Consider the following 18,475-nt stretch of genomic DNA (forward strand, 5'->3'; position numbering starts at 1 on the left):
CATCATGTGCCCATGGTGTGCCCGTGGTGCCGTGCTGGGTTTCCTCAGCGTGGGTGCTGTGGTGAGCCAGAAGGCCTGCAGCACCTCTCTTCCAGTGTGGGTGCTTGTCCTCCACTGCTGAGGCCCCCTTTGCTTCCTGGCTGCACACGGCATAGGTGCTGACTCCTTTCCTCATCCCTTCTGTAGGTCTGTAACATAGTAGCAGGACAGAGATGTATAAAAAAACTAACCGACAATCAGACCTCAACTATGATCAGAGCGACTGCCCGGTCAGCGCCCGATAGGCAAGAAGAGATCAGCAAATTGGTGAGCATGTGTCCTGAGGCTGGACCTGGGGTGGGCACCAAGGCTCGGAGACCTCCTGTGCATTAGACAGATGTGGCCACTGGAAAGAACAGAGGCCTGTCTGACTCCAGGCTTTCTCTCCTTTCCCTTTTCAAGATGCGAAGTGCAAGTTTCAACACAGACCCATATGTCCGTGAGTTTGGAATCATGGTGAAAGACGAGATGACTGATGTGACGGGGCGGGTCCTACAGCCACCCTCCATCCTCTACGGAGGCCGGGTAGGTGCGCAGGGGCCAGGGACAGGTCTGCTGGTGCTGTGGAGCAGCGGTCTCTGAGGAGGAAAGACCTGACAAGGACTTGACTTCCCTGGGGCCTTGGGGAAGGTTGCAGAATAGTCCGTGATGCCTCAGAATCCCGTGTCGTTCCTCCTGTCGTCAGTGCTCTCTGGTTCTGAACTCTTCTCTAGAGGCTTATCCTGTTTCCTCCTCTTTAGCTTTTGCTTCACGGGTATTTGGTGGCAAGCATGGCACCTTAGGTGTTTGGTGTGTGTGTGTGAGTGTGAGTGTGTGTCTTTTTTTCTTTTTTCCTGTTACTAGGGAGTGAACCCAGGGCCTTTTATATGCCAGGCATTACACTAGCACTGAGCCACACCTGCAGCCCTTTTCTTTTTAATTTTATTTTGAGACAGGCTCACTAAGTTGCCCAAGCCGGCCTCTAACCTGTGGACCTCTTCTTTCAGCCCCTCAAGTTGCTAGACTTATAGGCCTGGGCGCCATGCACTTAGTTTTTGCAAGTTTAACCTGGATTTTTTGTTGTTGTGTGTGTGTCTGTAGTGACTGTGTGTGTGCCAAGATATCTTGACCACTGAGCATGGTAGGGCTCATAAGAAGAGTCTCCTCATTTCCTCTGGGGTGCACAACCTGGAGCACTCTCTGGTCAGGGCCCTCTGGACAGAGACCGGGTGATGACCCTGGGAGCAATGCCTAGGCCTTTGGGCCTGAGCATCCAGAGGTACCTAGTCCACGTCGACGGATCTTGGGGGAGGAGTCTACCTGTCTTTGTTCCCTTTTTACGTACTAAAACTTCAAGCTGTAGTCTTTGAGATCTGTAATGGGACTTTATTTTTGCTGCTGGTGCAGGCTAGGATGTGAATCCAGAGTTGCCCTCCAGGAAAACCATGATGTCATCTTTCTCATTTGTAAAACCACCCAGGGGTTATTATATATTTTTTCATGCCTTTTTGTTCATATCAAGTACACTCTGTGCCCTGCCTCTTGTCACTGTCCTGTTTACTCTCACAGCTCACAGAGGGCTCACAGGTCATCTGTGTTATGAGACGAGATTCTGATTCTTGGTGACGGTTGTGTGGTATTCCACTGCTGAACACGGGCCACAGGATGCTCCCTGTCCTGAAAGGACTTCTGAGCAGGCCTCCTGCTGTGGGCCTGGACACTGTATAAACAGCACCTGTCTCCCTCCAGGTGGCTCCAGGGTGGTCCCAGGGCCGGCCAGGTGGTGGAATGAAGACTTCAAGCCCAGACCTTAGACTTGTTTGCCTCTCTGGCATCCTCATTGATAGCAGAGGAGGTGACATCAGGGGCACATTCCATATAGCAGGAAGCCTTGCTGTGTCCTCTCAAGACACTGTGTCCCACCAGGCTGTTTAGGAGGCTGGATGGAGATTGGGGCCCTTCCTGATCTCCAGGGTTAGCTTCCATACACCCCACACCCATCCATTCTTCCTACAACTCTCCATGCACACCCCACCCTGCCTCCGTCTCCCCTCCACCTGCCACACGTCCACCTGTCAGTTATCCAGCTCCTCCCCAAACACCCGCCATCTGTGGTCCACCCATTCTGCAGATAGGTGCAGGTTGCCTGTGGCACCGGGAGAGACAGGAGACAATAGACAGGTTAAGTTTTTGCCCTCAAGTCATTCTTGATCAGGGGAATGTGTTCGCCATTGTTTCTCACTCTACACTTCTTGATGCTTGCAGAACAAAGCAATTGCCACCCCTGTCCAGGGTGTCTGGGATATGAGGAACAAGCAGTTCCACACAGGCATCGAGATCAAGGTGTGGGCCATTGCCTGCTTCGCCCCCCAGCGCCAGTGCACGGAAGTCCATCTTAAGTAAGCTTGAAAACCAGACATGCCTGGCAGTGGTTCTGGGGTGGGGGGTGGTAATCAAGTGACTTCTTGAAAGATCAACTCTGATCGGGCGGCAGGGTGTCTACTAGGGTCCCCATGTCAGGGCTTGTCAGCCTTTCCCTATCAGAACACATGGTGGGGCAGCCAGATCAGGAGCTGCAGCCCTCTTGGTGTGCATCTTACCCACAGGACCACTGTGAACATGGGCACGAGCAGGTAGTACAGATTACAGACAATACCTGCCGAGAGAGTTTAAAATGTAGACAGCAGGCACAGTGACGTACCTATAATCCCTATAACCTGGGAGACTAAGGCAGGAGCACTGCAAGTTTGAGGCCAGCCTTGGCAACTTAGCAAGACCTGTCTCAAAAAAATATTAAAATGGGCTGGTGATTGGCTCAAGATCAAGCCTGGTGTAGTGGCAATACCTGTAGTCCAGCTGCTCAGGACTGAGCCTCGAAATCAGCCTGGGCAACCTAGCAAGTGCCTTTCTCACAAAACAAAATAAGTAAATTAATAAATTAGAAACAACAGAGGAAGTTGGATCCATGAACCAAATTTTTAAAAAATACTTTAATTTGATACATCTATAAACTGAGAAAACAAGACGGAGCTGATGGTAAAATAAGGAGGTGGCAAGGCTGGGAGTGTCTTCTTCCTCCCTGCTCAAGAGGGGAGAGAGAGCAAGAGCGTGAGGTCGTTTGCTGTGTGCTGTGCAGGACCACTCAGCAGAGGAGCACTGGGAGGGACCAGTCCTGACCGGCTGTCAGGAAACACAGTTTTGTGGTTCGTGCGGTTGTCCTTCTCCCCATCTGGGGGGGGGTAGAAGGGGGAAATCCCAAAGCCCATGAGTATAGCTGACAACTTGACCAAACCAGCCAGGGCCAGAGTCCATCATCTCCCGGAGGCTGCACTGCTGGCAGAATGGGCTGGAATCACGGAGGACTCTGGGGACAGGTGAGAGCCTGGGTGCCACCTGTCCATGGTCCTCCATCCCTTCCTCTGGCTTTCACCTGGAGCTCCGTGGTGCTAAGGCATGGTCACATGTAGATAATAGTGCAGAGGCAGGACGTGTGGGGAACTGGACACTGACACGCTGTGCTGGAGCACACTGTCCTCTGCCTGATGGTAGAAAACGACGCAGGGTTCATCCCTGAGCTCCACAGAGAAGCAGTAGATCCTTGTCCCACCAGCTGAGCTTCCAGGCCCGTTGGCTGTGGCTGTGGGTGGTTCTCTTTCCTGTTATGGTTGTGTCAAGTCCAGCCCGTGTCCCCAGGAATAGTGGGCGAATCTAGGATGACGGCGCACAGGTCGTCTTCTGTACTCTCTGTGCCTTCATTCCGGTGGGGAAACCAAGCTCTCACCTGACACAGGGACTGCCCTGGCCTACAGCGGAGCAGCAGCAGCTTGGCACCGTCCTGTGAAAGGGCACCTCTGCACCCTGGGAGTGTCGGCCTGAGAGGCGACATGAGTACAAGTTGGAGTCCCTGCTTGGTCCCGGCCCTGCCTCCGTCGTCCCTTTCTGGTAGCCCCCTGGATGGTTGCATGTCAGCTCTTTCATGGGCTGATGTTTCAGCACACACTGCTTTGAATTCTGGCCCTGTCTGAGACTTAATTTAAAAACTTAACTCTGACCTCTGTAAATGTACTTTTGGCTTCATGAACCTTGTGCTCTTTATTCAGGACCTCTGGTTGGTATAAATTCTTTTGCCACTAGCTGTGTGTTTTAATGAAATGGACCTTCTTCCCCAGGTCCTTCACAGAGCAACTTCGAAAGATCTCAAGAGATGCTGGAATGCCTATCCAGGGCCAGCCGTGCTTCTGCAAATATGCCCAGGGGGCGGACAGTGTGGAGCCCATGTTCCGGCACCTGAAGAATACATACGCTGGCCTGCAGCTGGTGGTGGTCATCCTGCCTGGCAAGACCCCAGTCTATGGTGGGTATCTGGTGACTGTTGGATTCAGGGGCCATGGTGGCCTTTGTAGGAGTAGGTTGTAACCTTGTGTTTGGCCACACTGGGGAGCATTGGCCTCTAGTTTATTCGTGATTCTGAGGAAGAAGGTGGCTCCTGGCCACTGCACTCCGGCAGCCAGGGCCAGCCTCATTACTCCATCTGAGGCCACAGGACTAGGGAACCAGCACCTCCAGGCAGTCGATAACTGGGCCGGAGGGTAGTGTGTACAGCATGCCACATGAGTGCTGGCAGAGAAGTGGGGTTCCCTAGCTCTGCAGTGTCTCCCAGGAATCCTCCAACAGCTCCTGTGTCTGCCAGAGCCTAGCTTTGTCACCTCTAAACCACTTCAGAGTCCTTTATGCCAAAAAACAGTTGCACATTCTTCTAGCCATGGTATCCTGAGCCTTGTGGTGCCCCAGCTGCTGGAGAATACAAAGAAGTCAGATACAGCCTTGCGTCCAGAAGCCAGGGCATGCGGACAGAAGCAGGAGAGCAGGCGGACAGCCTGGGGAGAGCCTCTGGCAGCAGGGCGGAACCCAGAAGGGCCCCGGGAAGCACTGGGGCTTGGTGGGTGTCCCCAGCAAGGCTCCCTGTCTGGTCGGAGTCCAGTTACAGACAAGTGAAAGCCACGCTTCTCCCCTCCAAGTTCAACTTCCTGAAAAGCAGTAATAAGAAAGCTGTGGTGCTGCCCTGAGCGTCCTCTTTCCTCAGAGCTGCCACAGGAGCACCTGCTAGGAAGCGTCCAGGGTGGAGGCCTGTGGGCCTGGAGAGCTCTGATGTCAGATCTGCGTTTGCCAAGGGTTCCCAGGTGTGAGTGTTTTTATATCTAAGCACTCAAGCCTGTGCCATAAGAAGATGTCGTCCTGCTGAGCAGTGCCTCGTCTTCCTGCCCTTGGCCCTGGGTAACTCATTTAAGTGCTCTTGGTTCACAGACTGGAAGGATGAGATATGCCCATGCAGCTTCACATTCCCAATGAGGGTGAGCCTGGCACAGGTGCACGGCAGTGGTGAAGAGCACTTGGCCAGAACCTCGGCCCCTCCACCTGCCAGAGATCCTGTCACATAGGTGACCGCAGTTACTCATGACCAAAAATGTCCAGAGGAGTGCTGTGGTTGGACACTGCACCAGCGCAGTTCAGGTCGGGGCTGAAGGGCTGGAGAGCTAGAGACAGCTGCTGCCCTCAGGCCAACAGAGGAAGGGGCACTGGTGGAATCTGTGATGTGTGCACCGTTGTGTCTCACAGCTGAGGTCAAGCGCGTGGGCGACACAGTGCTTGGGATGGCCACACAGTGCGTGCAGATGAAAAACGTGCAGAGAACCACACCACAGACCCTGTCCAACCTCTGCCTGAAGATCAATGTCAAGCTGGGAGGCGTCAACAACATCCTGCTGCCCCAGGGCAGGTGAGCCAGCCCTTCTGCCTGTGTGCTGGGTGCGTGGATGGTTTTCAGTGGACAGGGCATGGTGTGCAGAGGTGCCTGGGTGAGGGCTGTCCTGGACAGTGCTGAGGACATGGGGACTGACTATGCACAATCTCTCCAGGACCAGGGGAATATGCAGGGGGCAAGTGCAGGGCCAGAGTGGGCACCCCTCCCTGTGCTAGGATCTGTGCAGGTGAGTGAGGCTCAGCAGGGGCACACTTGGAATGGCTGGGAGAGGGGTGCCCTGTTCACCTGCAGGACCCTGGAGCAGCGGGGTGTTCTGGAGTCTGCACGAGAGTTCCACCAGAGGCTCCCTACCAGGGAAGGATGGCACTTGATGCTGTGATTGGAGCACTTCTGTCTGAACAGTGCCACACAGGAATCACTGTTGCTGGATCCCAGGCCAGCCCAGGAAGTGTGGCTGAGCATCAGCTGCCTGCATGTCCCTGAGCTGGGGCGGGTGTGATGCAGCTGTGCCTTCCTTGAGTGCCCCCTGGGGCTGGCTTGTTGCCCTGGGTATTAAATTGCAGAACCAAGTTTACCATGTGCCCCTCCTCAGAAACCAGGGCCTCGAGCACAGAAGAAAGGGGTAGTTATGATGACAGATGTTGAGATCTTATCATTCAATCCCAGGGCCTTGTCTTAGTATAGGAATGACAGAAAAATGGTGAAGACAGGGAAATAGTTCAATGAACCTGACTGTCCTAGTGTCAAAGAGATGATGGTGAAAAGTGGAGGCAGACATTGATCAGCACTGCCCAGGTGTAACCTCCAGCCTGCCCTGGGGTTAGGTTAGTGTCTCCTTCCATTTTGTGTTGTTAGAAGGAAATACCTGAGGCTTCGAAGTTTAGAAGGAAAAGAGGTTTATTTAAAGGTACAGTAGAGGTCCAAGAGTGAGGTGCCAACCCTGGCTTCTGCCGAGGTTTCCTGGTGGATGGTTTCATGTTGGAAATGCTCACGTGCATGGAGAGGGGTCACATGGTGGAAGAAGTTTGTAACAAGTCTCTCATGGTAACTAACTCATCCCAGCAAGATGGGCATTAGTCCCTTCCCAGGTGACGCCCCAGCGACCTAACCATCTTCTACTAGGCCACACCTCTCAGCAGCCTTGCACTGGGGACCACATCTCCAAAACACGACTCTGGGGCCACACCAGAGCACCCACATGAGACACTCTGGGTCTGGTCGGTCAGCGTCTGGCTCGGCAGGTCAGGTTTCGGGCCCAAGAATCCGCTCTCCTGACGGCATGCCCTGCACTGCTGCTGTGGTGGCCAGGGACACAACACTGTAAGCACTGCCGAGTTACGCCCGCAGCTGCGGGAGGAGGTTGGTGCACAGGAACCTGGCCTCTGCCTGAATTTGCTCTCGGCTCTGAGCGAGAGCCATTCCACTCCCACGAGTTCCTGGGAACGAGTGAGGACTCATCAAGGGGCAGTTGGCAACCCCAAGGGTAGTTCCGTTAGCCAGCAGGCTCTGAGGTTGTTGTGTGCAAGGAGTTTAGGCCATAAACAGAGAGCCCCGGGACCTCATCTGTACCCCTTTAATGGAGGGGTGATGGCTATGAGGACGTCACACCTGGTGTGCCCGTGAGCTGCATCACGGTGGCAGGGGATGAGCTCAGATGAGCGTCTGGCAGAGGACGTGGCCTCCAGAGCCCTGACATGGGAGCCGAGGGAGCGATGGTAGTTGTTTCGCTGAAAGGCTACAAGAGTGGTGGGCCCGTGAGGTAAGCTGCAGCTACGAGGGCACACCTGACCTGTGTTCTGGAGGGTTGCCTGTGGCTCCGCATAGAGGGGCCACTGGCCTGGGCCAGGCTGGAGGCAGGTGTGGAGAGGGAACACCCTGACTCTGGGTGGCTTTGAAGAGAGAACCCTGGAACTGGCAGGCAGGGGTGTGTTTAGGGAAGAGCAAGGACGGCTTCAGAGCCCTCGGCCTTGTCCCCGAGAGGGCAAGCGCATGCTCACAGCTGAGGGCCCAGGCTTGCCGCTCCGGCCTCCTGCTCAGGCCTCTGCAGAGCCCCTGTGATGTGGCCTGTGGGAAGCAGGCGTCTGATCCCCAGAGGCCATGAGATCCCGGAATCCTGGATGGTGTTCAAAGCCAGGAGGCTGGAGGAGACCCCTTGAGGGAGCTTCTGAGTGCTGGGAGGGCCGGTGTCGCAGCCCTGGGGGCAGCAGTGGAGACAGCAGTGAGGCCCGGGAGGAAAGGTGGCCAGGTCTCTGGATGCCTGGGAAAGTGTGTCCTGGGTCGCAAGGCCGCAGTGAGCCGTGCTTGATGAGGCCTGAGTGCATTTCTGGATACAGGAAGGTCTGTTGGGTCAGCTGAGGTGACAGTCCCTGGAGACCTTGCTGAGGAACCTGACTGCCAGGCAGTGGGAAGGTGGTCATCAGGCGTCGGGGAGGCAGTCACAGGTCAGTAGATTCAGGGAGCTGGCTGCAAGGCAGGCGAGGTTTCTGGGACAGGTGTGGTTTTGCTTGTTCCGTGTGATTTGCATGTGTGAATGAGGCTGTCACAGGCTGGCCCTGCACTCTGAGCGCCCTGACAGTGAGTGTCAAGGCCTGTGGTGTGACAGAGCATAGTGAGGCCACAAGGGGTGCTGGCTGGTTCTATAGCCTGGTCAGTGGGACTGATGCCATTTGGGGGCCTCCCCAGAGTTCACAGTGTGGGGTGTGCTTTCTTCATGCCGTCTGCCTCCGTACCTGGCAGCAGTAGTGATGTGGCACTGCGGGAAGCAGGTGCCTGTGAATTGCCTGGCCTTAATGGGGCAGCAGACATCGGCCTGAGGTCTGCCAGGAACCCCCACCCAGCCAGCCAGTGCCCCAGGTGCAGCTTGAACTACAGTGGGGATTGGAGGGACCCTGCCCACCTGCTGAGGCAGCTGGCACGGGCCATATGTATATGAAGCTCCTTCTGCATCCTGAGGAAGTGCAGGGGTGGGCATGCACAGCCATGCTGGGCTTAAGGGCTCTCCCTGGAGCTGAGCAAGGGATACCCAAAGTGAGATGGGAGCAGGTCCCAATGGCCAGCATCCCTGGCGGGATCCCTTCTGCCAGCCTGCTGAGGAGTATGGTCAGAGACTGCAGACCTGCCCAGGAGCAAGTGGGAGGTCCTGAGCCAGCGCTAGGTGGGGAGCACATCCTTACCTTCCACACCCCCTGGTGGCTGGGACAGATTCTCCTGGCTGTCACTCCCTGCCTAGGAGTGTCTGTTCTTCAGTTCTCTCTGTGGCGGTACTCACTCATCCTTCTGGCACCAAAGGGTAGTCCTGAGACTAAGCAGTTGATGCAGTTTGGAAGAGGGCAGATTAAGACCCACCGCAGGTGGAACAGAACCTTTCTTACACCCAGCTCAGTCTCTAGCTGTAGGGCAGGATGCAGCCGAAGATGTGACACAGGTCTCTACACTCTCATGATATTTTCTCCATCAGCATGGAAATGGTAATGGGGCCAGCTGCTAGTGCTACTGTGTGAGGAGCCCTCTGAAAGTACTGGACACGCATGAGCTTCTGTGGTCATGTAGCATCCCTGAAAGGGGACAGCACAACCCTCCCTAGAGCAACCCCTCCTGTGCACATTGCTTCCCAGGAGGAGTGAGTGGAGGCTAGGAGTGCTGCTGGGCCTCCTCCCGTGCTCAGAGCAGCCTCTCCCACAATAGAGTCGTGGGTGGAGAGACTCCCTGCAGCAGCACCAAGCCTGAGTAACAACCCGTGGGATTTTCTCCCTTCCCCTCCCCTCTGGTGCTAGGGATGGAACCCACAGCCTCCCACATGCTAGGCAAGCACTCTACCACTGGGCTACGTCCCTAGCCCAAGCCATGGGAAATTTTTTGGAAATTTTAAAGTAAACACAAAGAAGATAAGGAACAGTGAACCCTCATGTGTCTGACCTCTGACCTCAACAGCCATCAGTGCCTGGCCAGTCTTGTCTGGGGTACATTCCACCCCTGCTCCACTTTCTCAGGGTCCTTCTGAGGCATATTTCAGCCCTCATGTTACTTATGTGTGAGGTTTCTCTGTGACCTTTAAAGTAAAGGTTCTGCTCAAAAGCATAACCACTCTGCCGACTGCACAGGTCACAGGGGTGTTAACTGACCCCGTCACTGATCCAGGCCTCCAATGCCACTTACTTCTGCAGGCCTCCAGTGTTCCAGCAGCCTGTGATCTTTCTGGGAGCAGATGTCACTCACCCACCTGCGGGGGACGGGAAGAAGCCTTCGATTGCCGCAGTGAGTGTCAGTGCTCTCCTCTGAGCCTCTGTTGGTGGCGTGGTGCTTAGGACTCTGCAGAGACCACCAAGACACATGTGGTCTCTGCAGCCATACGCCTGAAGGGCATGGAGGTTTGCCCAGCTGCTCAGAACCTCAGGGCCTCATGGCGAATAGGGGATTGGAGGGGACACTGACGGTGGCATGAAACAGGCCCCAAGAAGCTGAGTCGCACGCACCAGCGCTGTCCATAGATGCACGTGGACTGGCTGCCCGCCTGGCGTTCTCAGGAGGGTCTAGGGTTACTGTTACAGTGGCCTTTCATTTTAAAAGAGAACCAAACCATGCCTTCCTCGCAGTGAGGGTTTAGGCTTTGGAGTGCAGAGAGCAAAGGGGGCTACCTGAGAGCCGTCTTTTCTGAGGGCCTTGGCCTCGTAGCAGTGGGGGAAAGCAGAAAGCCTCAGGTGTCTCTTTTTGGTCATTATCTGGAGCCACTGGGTTTCACCCCCCAGTGTCACCTTGGGTTCTTGAGAGCCCTGCCATGTGCCCTGGCTTTCTTGGCCGAGTTGCCTCAGAGAAGTGCTGGGCTGCTGGCAGGAGTGAGCGCTGAGGCCCCCCAAGGTGGGTTCCTTTTGGGCAGAGCACAGCTGCAGAGGGTGCCCTGGATGGATCACAGAAGCACCGGCTGAGCTCGGCCCTGGACTGCTGCAGACTGCCTGCTCGCGTCTGTTTCTTTTGAGCAATTAAGCTTAACATTCCTGAACTTTCTCTTTTGTAAAGTGAGGAAACCACTGTGGATCTCTTAAAGATTATTATGAGACAGTGTAGTTAAGCCCCAGCATGGAGCCTGGCCCATGGAGCTAAGAAAATGCGGCATCATCTGATAAGTCTGGAGGGACTGTGGTGTAGGACCCTGTCTCAGGGATGTGGGGAGCCAGGTGAGCCCTGGGTGGAAGGGAGCTGCCATGGTACTTGGGTGCATGTGTGTGCAGCACACATAAATCGTGCTTGGCTGTCACTCCCCTTATGAAATCAGGGTCATGTAAGCCAGGCAGTTCCTGCTGCCTGGCCCAGTAACTGCGACCCAGCACTTCCCGTGCGAGCAGCATTTCTCGATTTGCTGGATGCCTTTAGCTCCTTCCTCCCTTAGCAGCTCAGCAGCTCTGCTCGGTGCAGCTGGCTGTGCTCAGGTTTGCAGAGGAGGAAGCTGGGCCCAGAGAGGAGGCCCCCCAGGGCTTCCCCGGCCGAGCTCTGCACCCACTGCGGGCCTGCAGGCTCCAGCTCTGGGTCTTGCCATCTCCCTGCCTCACCTGTCCCTGTTGTGTTTGTTCTTCTGGACAGATGTGGTGTAGTGTTGAATATTATCTCTGGGTTTAGAGGGTTATGTTTTCAAGTTTTCAGGAACAGAAATCTATGTTCACCCCAACCCCCAAATTCTCAATAAATAGAAACAGATTTCTGTTTATGTTAATTTGTTTATACCAACTTAACATTTCAGGGTCTGTCTATTTTCACTTGTTTGAGAGGAAAATCTTGGCCAAGGCAGGACCTAGGCAAGGCGTCGGGGGCTGGCCCGGGGAGTGCTGCCCTGCCTGGTGTCCTGAGAAGCTGGCTTCCTGGAGCCTGCTTTCCACGGGCACAAGCTTTCCCTCGGTCTTTCCAGTGTAAGGAACCTGCCTCCCGGCTCAGAGGTGAGCAGGTCCTGGTAGTGCCTGGTCCATTGTCCTACAGGGCTGAGTTCCCGTTGTCCCTGACACTCCCTATACCCCCGACCAGACAACCTGAGTCGTCGCGGGCTCATTCTGCTCGCTCGCCTGCTCACCCTGTCTCCCTCTGGTTGGCATTCATACTGGGGCTCATACAGCCTCTGGCCTTTGGGAGTTCCCCTTTCCTGAGAACCAAAATCTCGGTTGCTGTCTGTTGATAATGCAGAGGGCTCTTTGGAAAAGCAGGTACCAAACCTTCAGAGAAAGCAAGGACACCACTTCCACTTTGCTGTATTGGGACATCCAGGTGGAGACCCTTCTGCCCACCTGCAGGCCAGCGCCACCACGTACCTAGAAGAGGGAGCCTGGAAACCTTGCCAAATGCTCCACATGTTTCCACAGGTCGTGGGCAGCATGGATGCGCACCCCAACCGCTACTGCGCCACTGTGCGTGTGCAGCAGCACCGGCAAGAGATCATTCAGGACCTGGCGGCCATGGTGCGTGAGCTGCTCATCCAGTTCTACAAGTCCACACGCTTCAAACCCACCCGCATCATCTTCTACCGCGATGGTGTCTCCGAAGGCCAGTTCCAGCAGGTTGGCTATCCTCCCTTTGAGCTTCTCTATCTTTGTCTGGTGTCTAAGATTCCCCAGTACACTAATGCAGACTGACTCAGTGGCTTTCTACCCAAGGTTGATGCGGTCAGAGTGTGGAAGGCGGGCAGTGGTGGAGACTGCAGGGCACAGGATTGTCCAGGCCCTGGCCCTAGTCGGGCTCATGGTGCAGAGTCAGGGCAGAGGAAGTGGAGAAGGAGTGGGTATGAGCTTGGGCCCTGGAGACATGGGAGTGAGGGTCTCACCTGGCCAGCAGTGGGCTCAGCAGCATAGCTCACTGCCCATGCTTTCCAGAAGTGTGGACTTTGCCTTGGAGGATATGAAGAGCTGTCGGGGAACAAGGTCTTTGCACGACAGAGACCTTATATCTGGCGACCCTTCTGTCCGTAGTGTGAGAGACAGGCTGGAGCAGGTACCACAGCAGCAGGATAAGAACTGCATGGGGCAAAAGGGGCTGGGCAACATCATGACCCTGGCACCGTGGATGCACAGAGATGGGTGGGCCCGGTGGGTAAGAGAGGGTCTGGAAGGGGAAGAAAGCCCTCACATGCAGGGGTGAGCGAGGGCATGGGAGTGGCCATATTCTCCTGATTCTGCCTCCAACAGTGCTGGGTCAAGGTGCCCTGCCTGTGGCAATAGAACTCTGTCCTGACCCTGAGATTCTCCCCATCAGCTTGGGCTGGTTGCACTTCTGTTTCTCCACTCCCAAAGCAAGTGTGTTGTTAAGCAGTGGTGGCAGTGGGGGCCACTCGTGGTAGGGAATTGTCCTTGTGCACTTCAGAGGCTCCAGGTACACAGGAACCTGCCCCTCCTTGGTCACAGGCTGATTCCAAGTACACATTTTGCCTTCCTGGTACCTATGGAAATAGTGGCTCATGCTCCTTAAGTCCAGGATCCCCTAGGGGGAAAAAAAAAAAAAAAAAGAAAACAGATTCTGCTTCTTGACCAAGCGGCCTTTCTGAGCTGCTTCAGAGCCTGGGCTGGTGGCTCCCTCTGTCCCCTCATGGCCCAGGGTCCTGTTGTGTTGACAGACCTCCTGGGCTCCCCCAGCAGGGACTCTTCTCCCTCCCTTAAGCTCCTGGCCCTTTTCCCCCATGTCACAGTGCCATGCCCATGTAGAGAGGGGATCTGCCTTCCGAGGCTCTGAGCACTCTGTCTTACAGAATCCCACAACTGAGTTTTCTGCACCCAGAACTTATGTTCTTGAGACATTGTAATAGAGTATTTTGATTGAGATTATTGCTTAAAATCTATAGTGTAGCCAGGCACAGAGGCACATACCTGTCATCCCAGCTACAAGGCTGAGGCAGGTGGATGGCTTGAATCCAGGAGTTCAAGATCAGCCTGAACAGAACAGCAAGACCCTAAAAAAATATCAGAAATTCAAAGTGCCCTGGTTCGTAGGCTGTGACCGTCATTTTCCGTCTTCCCATTGGGACTCAGATAGGGCATGCAAGTTTTACAGGTAGGATTGAGGGTCAGAATGTGTGGCTTTCCACATGGCTAATTGGTGGCAGAGCTCAAATTCAAACTCCAGTCTGACTCCTAAGCCATTGCCTTTTCTATTAGATACGATTTAAAAAGCAGCAGCTTAATGAATGAATGACTTTCTCAGTGCTGTAAGTCCTCTGCAGTGCCTCAGCCCTGAGGGGTGTGAGTGCCGTCTACTGAGCACTGAGAGTGTTCTAAGTGTTGTGCTCATCATTTTCATGCATTTTCTAACTTAAAAACCAGTTAGCCATGAAACCTGGGTGTCCCTAGCTCTATTGTATAAATGAAAACAGGAAGTCACAAGGGAAGTTGCGTGCCCAGGCACACGCTAGCAGAGCTGGAAGGCTTGACTCTAGGTGTTTAAGTGGCACATATTTTTAAGATGTTTACTTCGAGTAGCACGAGGCCTAGAACGACCCTGAAACCTACCCGACTCTCCCTTTCAGGTCCTTCACCACGAGCTGCTGGCCATCCGTGAGGCCTGTATTAAGCTGGAAAAGGACTACCAGCCGGGGATTACGTTCATCGTGGTGCAGAAGAGGCACCACACACGGCTCTTCTGCACTGACAAGAACGAGCGGGTAAGCCCCCTGGCATGTCCCGGTAATGCCCTGGGGATATGCGTGAGTCATTTCAGGGTCCTGAGCCCTGGACCTGAGCCACCTCACAGAGCTCCTACCAGCCACTCAGAGCTGCTGCCCAGGCCCTGGGGAGACTGTGCTCTGAGGAGCTTCTTGGGAACCTGCCTCAGATGTCCTGGATGGCTCTCTTTGCCTTGGGAGCAGTTTTATCTTGAATCTCGCAGATCTGGGATAGGCCCGGTGTTAAAAGGTCATTTATCTCATAAATTACCAAAAGAGATGATTCTGAGAACCCGTTGGACACACAGCCGTGGACTGGGCGAGCGTGGAGTGTGGTAGGATGGAGTCGGCCACGGGCCCCTGTGGGACTGTTGGGAAGTGCTGCTAGGTGTCCTGAGGAGCTCTCACGTGGGCTGGGAATAGCTGAGAGCCTCTTCCACACCCCTGATAGGACACATGGTCCTGCCTTTGCCCATGAAAGAGACAGTGCCTAGGGGGCAGGACCAGGCTGAGAACCACAGCCCTCACACTGGTGGCAGCAGGCAAGAGCATGGTGGTTTAGACGCACTGGGTGCTGAAGAGGACTAACTGCAGCTCAGTCCTGGTGGCCCTACTGCCACACCAGTGCAAGAAGCAATGTTGTGATGTAAATGGAGGAACCAAACGGTAAATATTACAGTGAGGAAAGGGGATATTTTGTCTCATAAAAGGACTAATTCACTATCAAGATTGAGCATCTGTGATCTTAAATGTACCCAGTGCTCTGCCCTAAAATTATATAAGAATGGAAAAAAAAAAAAAGTGAAGCAAAACCGGACAGAATTTCATCAGAAGTTGAAATGGGAAAAAATGAGAACTGAAAACTGCAAGAGTGAAAAGGATGGATAGGCACCGTAACTGGACAGGACCTGCCACAGCACCTGGGGCCACACAGAAGGGTTACGAAGCCGGCTTTCCACCAGGACAGAGGAGCCACTCACATTTCCATACCTCAAGTTTTGTATAATAAACCTTATGTTTTGATCGTTATGCAGTTAAATTCCAAATCAGTAGGAATGAAGTTTAAGAACACTTGAAACTTTCAATTTACTGCTAAGTAGCTCATGCATTAAACATATAATGAAGATAGAAATTGCAGAGCACTCAGAAATGAACAAAAACCTGAAGATTTCATATCAAACCTGTGCAGTGTAGCTAAAACAGTGCAGCCTGTAGACTTAGATGCATTGGGTATAAAATAAGAACCATGACAGAAAGTGAGAATAAAGACAGAATGGAAAGAAGAGACCCCAGGACCCAGGAGTCGAGGTAGAGCTGCAGAGCTCGGGGGCTGGGCTCCTTCCTCTCCTCAGTCCCCAGGTCTCCGTTGCCAGGAAGCAAGAAGGCTCTGTAGGCAACTATTCCTGGAAACACCTACACCCTCTCCCCCTTCCCAGAATGGAAAATAAGTACAAAGTAAAGAAGCAAGACAGGAGATTAAAATCAAAACCTGCCTCTTTGAAAATAGACCTAGTAAGACTCCACAAGAAACAGAAGAGGACATTGTCCAAGCATAGGAGCGTGACCCTTTATGTGATCACTATATGATCATTCTAAGTATTGGCCCAGAGAGCTTCACAAGCAAGTTTCTCCAAACGTTCAGTAACAGATCATCTTAAGTATGATAGAACACACAGAGTTACTTGGTGTATTTATGAGTGTAGTGAGAGTTTTGCAGGTAAGATTTATCAAACCTTCAAGGAAAACTCTTATACCATGTCAGAGATCAGGAATGGCGGGGGGGGGGGGGATTACTTTACATTCTGAGGCTGGCTTGCTAATCCCAAGTGTGGGGGTGCAGGCATTGTGCTGGGGTTAAGGGTCCAGGGTCTTGAGTGAGGTGGCCTGGGCTCAGTTCTCGCCCTTGTACATACATACCTAACCCTTTGTATTTCAAGACAGAGTCTAAGTTACTAAGGCTGCACTGCTCTCTTACAAGTGGTGGCCAAGAGCCAGCCACTCGGGAGCCCTGGCCAGCTTTTAGGGTTTTGCTTCCCTGCCTTGAGTGCTACGTGGACGTGCTGGGCACCAGCCTGCAGAGGGTCCTCACCTAGCTTGGATGTAGATAGCATGTTGCTTCAGTATGTTGCTGGCAGTACCCCTGGGCCCCAGATCAGAGTGGCACCAACAGTGCAAAACCCTCTTAGAGTAGATGGTTCAGTGAAGACTGCACTTGGCCTGTGCAGCTTATAAGATGTGAGGGTGAAGAAACAGAGCAAGTCTAGTTATTAATACTGGCTAGAGTTTCACACTCTCCTCTGAACACATGCATTAAGCAGTTTGAAAATTTGTCACGGGGCTGGGGATATAGCTCAGTTGATAAAGTGCTTGCCTTGCATGCATAAGGCCCTAGGTTCAATCCCTAGCACCACAAAAAATAAATAATAAAAATAAAGATTTGCTTTGGCCAGAAAGGCTGTGTGGACTATCTTCCTTACTACCTGTGTCCTGTCTGATGAGGCTCTTGTGTTGCTGCAGGTTGGGAAGAGTGGGAATATTCCAGCAGGCACAACTGTGGACACGAAGATCACCCACCCAACGGAGTTTGACTTCTACCTGTGTAGTCATGCCGGCATCCAGGTGAGGACGGAGGGCCCCGTTCACACAGTTTGAGATATTTGCAGTGTCATCACACAGTCAGCCAACTCCTGTGCTCTGATCAGCCCTGGGACATGGTGGAGTAGCATGGACAAGGGTCTGCCCACCCTCCGCCCCTGGCTCACACTCTGGCTATGAGAGATGGGTAGTTAACCTGGGACCCAGGAGACTGTGGCCATGTCGGACACTTGGAAGGAAAGAACCACAGAGGTGCTAGGGTAGACCATGTGGAGTGGCCACCAGGGCTTCCCCAGTTGAGTTCCACTTTGAAGGAAGTGAGGTCCAGGCACAAGGAGCTGTGAGTGCCAGGGCACTTGAGGGGGTAGAGGCTATATTGTGGATGGCGCTTAGCGAGCTAGAAAATGAGACCTGAATATTCACGCGGCCACCAGGAAGCTGCTGCAGTAGGGCACATGAAGAGGCAGCTCTGGCTGGCCAACCTTGCAGCCCCTCCGTGGGGGCTGGCTGATTGGGCAGGCTCCAGGTGAGTGCTGGCACCAGGAGATGCAGTTGCCTTCGGGGAAAAGACCCCTATCTGGCCAAGGGTGGACACATGCATGTGGCCACCAAAGTGCCATTTCCATTGAGAAGCTGACCTGCCTCAGTCCACACTGTCTTTACCACTCAAGTGGAGGACTGCAGCCTGGGGTGTGGCCACCTGCAGCCCATTTGCTAGACCTAAGAACTGAGGCTGTTTTTACAGATTTGAAACTTGTTTATGAGGAAAGGAAAAAGAAGAACAAAATAAAGGTAGAGAATGTGAAGGTCTCTATGCAGGTTCCTGATGCAGATGGCCTGTCCCGTTGGTCCAGTCCCCCACCACAGCTTTCTCTGTGAAGGCACACTGTTTCCGAGATGTCTCCTCTATCTGCAGTGTGCCCCCACTCCCACCCCGCTTCCCTCCTGACAGGGGAACCCTCACTTTCAAGCCTCTGGCTTCTCTTCTGCCCAGAGACTTTCTAGGGGGGAGCCTGTGGGGGGCTTGGGGAGCTGGCACCTTGCTGTCACCATGTCTGGACACACCCACCTGGGCCAGTCATCAGTTTTTGTCTTTAACATCATTGCAGTGTTCTTTGGGAAGATTTCACAGTGCATTTGGCTTATTTCATCCTGTAATCTGCTTTCAGGGGACAAGCAGGCCGTCCCACTACCATGTCCTCTGGGATGACAATCGTTTCTCTTCTGACGAGCTGCAGATTCTCACCTACCAGCTGTGTCACACCTACGTGCGCTGCACACGTTCTGTGTCCATCCCAGCGCCAGCCTACTATGCCCACCTGGTGGCCTTCCGGGCCAGGTACCACCTGGTAGACAAAGAACACGATAGGTGAGTCTTGTGCCCGTTGGGGCAGGGCCTGCCTCTGATAGAATTGAACACACAGGTCCCTCAACATGGCAGCCTTGCAGCCACTCATCAGCTGTGTGCCCGTGCA

The 18,475-nt window shown here is 53.7% G+C and overlaps 1 protein-coding gene across 2 annotated transcripts in view; it reads left to right on the plus strand.

Annotated features, from left to right (window-relative positions):
- Ago2 (argonaute RISC catalytic component 2) overlaps nucleotides 1–18,475 on the plus strand; it is a 93,477-nt gene that overhangs the window by 63,486 nt on the left and 11,516 nt on the right. For both annotated transcript variants that reach the window (XM_078016647.1, XM_078016648.1), the window contains 10 exons: nucleotides 187–306; nucleotides 442–564; nucleotides 2,284–2,417; nucleotides 4,188–4,372; nucleotides 5,635–5,794; nucleotides 9,943–10,033; nucleotides 12,121–12,315; nucleotides 14,271–14,405; nucleotides 16,923–17,024; nucleotides 18,170–18,369. In XM_078016647.1, coding sequence (XP_077872773.1) covers nucleotides 187–306; nucleotides 442–564; nucleotides 2,284–2,417; nucleotides 4,188–4,372; nucleotides 5,635–5,794; nucleotides 9,943–10,033; nucleotides 12,121–12,315; nucleotides 14,271–14,405; nucleotides 16,923–17,024; nucleotides 18,170–18,369 — 1,445 coding nt within the window. The remainder of the gene's footprint in view (nucleotides 1–186; nucleotides 307–441; nucleotides 565–2,283; nucleotides 2,418–4,187; nucleotides 4,373–5,634; nucleotides 5,795–9,942; nucleotides 10,034–12,120; nucleotides 12,316–14,270; nucleotides 14,406–16,922; nucleotides 17,025–18,169; nucleotides 18,370–18,475) is intronic.

Source organism: Ictidomys tridecemlineatus, chromosome 7, assembly GCF_052094955.1.
Source record: "Ictidomys tridecemlineatus isolate mIctTri1 chromosome 7, mIctTri1.hap1, whole genome shotgun sequence".
NCBI lineage: Eukaryota > Metazoa > Chordata > Mammalia > Rodentia > Sciuridae > Ictidomys > Ictidomys tridecemlineatus.